At 35.4% G+C, this 6,000-nt stretch overlaps 1 protein-coding gene across 1 annotated transcript in view; it reads left to right on the plus strand.

Moving 5' to 3' along the window:
• The window catches only part of LOC117292298 (WASH complex subunit 2-like), a 66,787-nt gene extending 61,652 nt beyond the window's left edge, over positions 1-5,135 (plus strand). The window contains exons 28-31 of the mRNA XM_033774304.1: positions 1,031-1,429; positions 3,018-3,118; positions 3,584-3,767; positions 4,661-5,135. Coding sequence (XP_033630195.1) covers positions 1,031-1,429; positions 3,018-3,118; positions 3,584-3,767; positions 4,661-4,812 — 836 coding nt within the window. The 3' untranslated portion in view covers positions 4,813-5,135. The remainder of the gene's footprint in view (positions 1-1,030; positions 1,430-3,017; positions 3,119-3,583; positions 3,768-4,660) is intronic.
• Positions 5,136-6,000: the final 865 nt, after the last annotated feature.

Raw genomic sequence — 6,000 nt, forward strand, 5'->3', positions numbered from 1 at the left:
GCAAATTTTTATAGTGTATTTTCTTGTATTTTTTATTAATATTTTGTGGTCAAGCCAGTCCCTTCCCTTCACCCCCCCCCTTTTTTGTCCCCCTATTCATTGTTTACCCCCTGCTTTTTTATGTATGCTTTCTAACCCCATTCATGTATTTCCACTTCACTGCTTATGTTTCACTTAGTTACCTGTTCATGTTTGTTGTGTTGTCATTTAGCCTTCGAGAAAGACTCTGCTAGGGTCGAAACGTCAGGCCATTAACTATTTTTTGTATTTTATTTTTCAGCGCATTTAAACCAAATTTTACTGCACTTGCCAGCGACGAGAAAAATATTTATATACTTGTACATAAAACAAGAAAAAGAAACTCTGCACAAAATTGAAGCAACAAAAACAATCGGGGGTCCTTACACAGCAAGGACAGACAGCACAATACAAGAAACAAAATAATTGGAAAAAAAAGAGAGACAAAAACGACATCTAAAACTAAATTTAGCAAAATAATCAAAATGGGAAGGACAAATATCAATCAATAATCAGAGAGTATTAATAAAGGGGATGTAAAGGATGGGGGCATACATCAATCCTTGGCTTGTGTTTTTGTCTCCATTTGTCTGATTTCTTTTTTGTTTGTCCTTGCTGTTTGCTGTGGAGACCTAAAGAATATGTAGGTAATTTAGGTTTGTGTTTGCTCAAAGTTGTATTTGTTTTTCCATTTCGAATGTGTCAGATATATGTATATATCACTTTGTATTTTATTTAACAATAATGCTAAAAATTGACTGCAGGAAAGCTTGTTTGATGAATACCAACATTAGTGAGATTTTATTTACAGGAGTAAGATTTGTTTCATTTTATCTTAAAAACGCTGACAATCATTTCTTTTAAATAAGTTCATTGTACTTGTGTTGAATTGTAATGTTGAATAATGTATAAATATTAAGCACAAGTTCAAAGAAGGCATCACTGTTTTACAATCATTTTCTTAGTTTTTCAAGATATATATTTTTTTACATTTTCTCATATCCGATTACAGATGACGTCCTTCCAGACTTTGCAGCCCCTCTCGGTTTCACAAGTGACGTAACCCCCACCTCATCGACCCTCAGCAAACCTTCCAAAAAACCAGCCGACATGTTCGGTAACGACAATCTCTTCTCTGCCAGTCCAACATCAACCATCTCACCTCCTCCTCTGGAACCAGAAGACGATGCCGACTTATTTGCATCCATCCCAAAAGTGAAAGCAAAACCCGCAATGAACATTGATGAAGATTTGTTCTCCTCGAGTCCTAAGCTTGAGCCGAGCAAGAAGAAGGATCCGTTTGCTGATGATTTATTCGGGGAGGCACCTAAGAGCAAGAAGCCAGGGAAGAAAGTCGGGAAGACAAAGACGGACGATGACTTATTTTCTACGGAGTCACCGAAAAAGAAAGGTAGGTTGATGTGAAGATGAAGTCCGTTATTTTTCAAGATTACAGTTCAATGGGACTCTTTTGGACGGTCCTTTTTTACAGTTCTTGCCAGTAGTGCGCATGCTCAGACTTACGCACAGTCTACTAAGCATTTGCGCGCACGCTCAGAAAAAGGGAACGTTATGTGTGCTGCCGCCATTGTCTCAAAAGTTTCCTATTGATTTTTTTCTTCTTTTTTTCTTGAAAGGTTGTAGGGTAATTATTGCTATACTTTTTCATTTCATTTTCATTAATTGTTTTCTTGTCTTGTTCTTGACTGTCTTTAACTTAAATAATTGTACTTTATTTGTTTATTATTCTCCCTTGTTCACCAATATGGAAATAATTGTTGATTGACTTGAATTATGTAGTATTTTCTATACCTGAGCAAGGATGAATTGTTGTGAGCAAAAGTAGGGTTCTTCAAAAAATATAGTTTGGTGGTGATGTAGAATTATATATAAAAACTAGAGGGTGCAAGCAGCATCACTAGTGCGCCCTATAGTTCTTCTATATAACTCTATGGGTTGTGTGCATTTATTGCAGCAAATAGATTACAAATATTGTTCTCTTTCAGCCCAGAAACCCTGATGGAAATGCCCTGGTCATTCCTTATTACTGGTCCTAGTCAAATTTATCTGGGACTTTGTTTTTCATCTTGTTTAACTAACAGCTCAATTTCCTTTCTTAACAGTTTTAAATATCTCTTGTGAATTGTCTACAATGGTTCAACAAACCATTTCAGATATTTGTCCCTATTTCTTTTACAGAACGCAGGACACTAGAACACTTGTTTGAAATAATCGCCAAATGTTATTTGTCAGGATTTGTATTAATGTCTATGCTTATTCTGGTTTTGATTCAGGGAAAACATTGAATATTTTAACAATACGCATAGATATATATATTTGATTTGCGGTAACACCATGTGTGTAGAGTTTGTTCTTAGAGAACTGTCTTTCTTTATTCTACTACCACGGAGTAGATTGTTCGGTTGTTCAGGAGACTTCTCAGTTCTGAAAAGAACTGTCCTGCTTTTTAATTGTTACCCAAGCGGATGGTATAGAAAATAGGCTTGAACTACTACTTTATCTTTAGTAATTAACTGTACTACCGCAGAGTCAGTTCTTAAATTGGTCTCAACATTTCGACTAGCTTGCTCTAGATACTTGAGCAAAGTTGTACCAACTTAACTTTTATAGTGTTTTGTTCCCCTTGCATGGGGTAAGGGTGTCAGTTTTTATGATCTTTGTGTATTTTTCTATTTTGCTGCATTTATATGGACTTTTCGTTCTGCTTTTTATGTAAATTTATTGTTTGTAATTTGCTGTAATTTTTATGGAATTTTCGTGAAATTTTGCGCCTTGGAACATCCTCTGATGGAGATGGCGCACAAGAAATGCGATAAATTTTTGGACCTTTTAATTATTTAGTTTTTGTGGTTAAAATGTTTTGTTGTTGTAAAGCGCCTGGGAGCATTTTTAATGGATTTGGCGCAATATAAATGTTTATTATTATTATTATTATTATTATATTATTAAATTATTAATTATTATTAACTTTTTCTCAGATACCAAGTCTACAGCGCTTTTAGTGGAAGATGACGATGATCTGTTTGCTTCAGTGCCGTCCACTAAGACCAAGAAAAAGAAAGAAACCAAGAAGTTAGAGGTAAGTATAGTTATCTTTGAGTCATAAAAACATTCTGAGGTATCTGGTAAATTTTTAATGGAAAGTAAAAATGTTTAAAGGCATTGGACACTGTTGGTAATTACTCAAAATAACTGTTATAATGACAATTTACTTGGAACAAGCAATGGAGAGCTGTTGTATAAACATTGTGAGAATCGCCTCCCTATGAAGTAACCTAGTTTTTGAGAAAGGTATTTTTTCACTCAATTATTAAAAGACTTCACATCTGAATCTCTCTTTAGGCACCTGGAAGCACACAAATTTTTGCACCAAGGGTTTTCTCGTTCATTGTTCGCTTGCAACTTTGATGATAAATTGAATCCAAATTGCAAGAGATTTGTTAATTGATGCATGTTTGGATACACCAAGTGAGAATACTGGTCTTTGACAATTACCAAACGTTTTCAGTGCCTTTAGTAAGTCTTCTGTTTGTTTCATCTTCAGCTTGACGACGATGATGACCTTTTTGCTACCAAGAAACCAGCAGAGAAGAAAGCTACCTCCAAGAAGACGGACACAGACCTATTTGGGGACAGCGGCAGTGACATATTTGGTGATATCCCAAGCAGTAAGCCCAAAGACAAGAAGAAAAAGAAAGAATCTTCTCTTTTTGCTGATCCAGCCGAAGGTAAAGTTGACATTACTTGATTAGTTATTTTTTGGTTTTACCCTTTCACCGATGTGTGTTAGCACTGTATACTTACTGGTTTTTAGTTTGAAATTTTTGCTTGAAATTGGTTTCCCTTTCCATTCACTTACATTCCACTTACTTTTTTTGATGTCATTATTTTGTTTTATTAATTTTTATTCTGTTTCATGGCGTTAAAACTCGTATTAATGTAGGTACTATATACATGCATGGTATTATTATTATTTAACATAAAGTTGATAACTTCCTAAAAGTGAGCACCAAATACAACACTGATGTCTGAGATTGTAATTAAGAGACATTAACTGTGTTTCTATGTGTGGTAAAGCTATCATGTCTAAATGGTCGTACAACTGACCTATTTTTATTTCTCGGTGGAATGCCTTGGGAAAGGCCCCTTGGGAACTGCCCGAAGACAACTATTATTTCTCTTCCAGATTAGTTTTTTCATTTTAATTTTGGAATGAAAAAATGAAAAAAAAAAGCAACAGAAAATTCAATAGAGGACGAAAATATTCCTACCAAAGGTGATAAAAATTACAAATGTTTTCAAAGATTTGTCAATGGTTCTAGATGTTATATTGTAAATAGAAGGCCCTTTTTAAAATCCATCATTCAATACTTGTAATTTTTGTACACGTTTATCTTTACTGTATGTTATTATTTAAACTGGTTACTTACTTTTTGTTGGTTTAATTTATACATTTATTTTGTTTATTTATTTATTTATTTATTTATTTATTTTATTTAAGGGGGGGGGTCTCGGGAGAGTACTTTCCCTTACTTTCCTGATGAATTCCATAAAACATAAACAATTGAATTTTCATGAAGTCATTGTAATCTAATTCTTTCATTTGTGGCTCCTTTCTTAGATGATATTTTTGCATCACCAACGAGCTCAAAACCCAAGAAGACAAAGGTCAAGAAGAAGACCACAGAAAAGAAAGCGGCCTCTGGCGCATCCATCTTTGATGAATCCGCTCCGAGTATCTTTGACGACCCGTTGAATGCCTTGGGGAAATGATCATCTTGCCTTATTTTTAAGCCATACAGCATTAATTTCTGCTTAGCAGGTGGAACTTGCTTAGCACGGTTTGTGATGGTTACCAGGCAATTGTTCTTTCTGATTGTGTCCATGGTGGCCGGTGCTCAAAAGTGCTGAATAAAAATAATTAATTTTCAAATTGCAAACATGCCAATATCTGAATTTGTCCTAGGGAGTGGGGATTCAATACTTCTGTTTCTGTGCTACGATTGACCAGCAGCTGATTGCACGAAATGCTAGGATTAATCCTATCTCCTCGAGTTTGGACAAGGATAACCCGTCCTAACTTAAGATGGGTTCAATGTGTCCTAATGTCTATGGATACGGAACTTAACTCGTCCTTAGTCCTAAGACTAATGCTAAGTTAGGAAGAGTTTGGTGAAATCAACAGCAGTCGAGTTATGTCCCCATGTTATGAAAGGTTGGCTGGTGCCAAGTGAACTCCTGCTACACTCCGGGTCTTTGTTTTGTTTTACTTGGTTATAAAACTCTTGAAGATTGGTACAAAATGTCAGTTCATTAGTTTATAAACTCAGAAGGAAGTGTTGCCTTATAACTAAACCCAGGTGGGTTTCTTTCTATGAAAAAAAAAAATAAAAAAAAAAAATGTAGTAGACTTCCTTGAATTTTTTAAAAACATTCCAAATACAATTAAAGAAATTAAATCAAGGGAATATACGTAATCGTAACCACGGCAACCATGGCAACCATGCTACCTTGAAATTAGAAGGAAATGAAGTGGAGGTGCCTGATTCTAAAAAATACTCCATCCCCCCCTCGCCCACCCCCCCCCCCCAATTCCTGAGACCTGAAAACAAGTTATCAGTGCATAACGTTGCAACAGACTGGTTAAATAGAATTTTAGGTCAAAGGCAAACCTTTGATGAAAAAAGGGGTGAAAAAAGGAAAGGCTATTTGTTCGGTTCTTGTCTATTGACAATGAGAAGTGGAGTTTCTGTATGGCTATTTGGGTCAATGTGTTAGGCAGACGACCTTGCCTTACATATCAGAGAGGAGGGGGATTCTAATTGCGATAGATATTGATGAACATGTGTGAGGATCAGATCAATATATTGATTGAAATTGAAACTTGGATTCTGATTCAGAGAGAGCTAAAGCTCATTACTAAACTAAATTTCCGAAAAGAGGCTGTTTTTGTGAATGGAC

The sequence above is a fragment of the Asterias rubens genome, chromosome 7 (genome assembly GCF_902459465.1).
Source record: "Asterias rubens chromosome 7, eAstRub1.3, whole genome shotgun sequence".
Lineage (NCBI taxonomy): Eukaryota > Metazoa > Echinodermata > Asteroidea > Forcipulatida > Asteriidae > Asterias > Asterias rubens.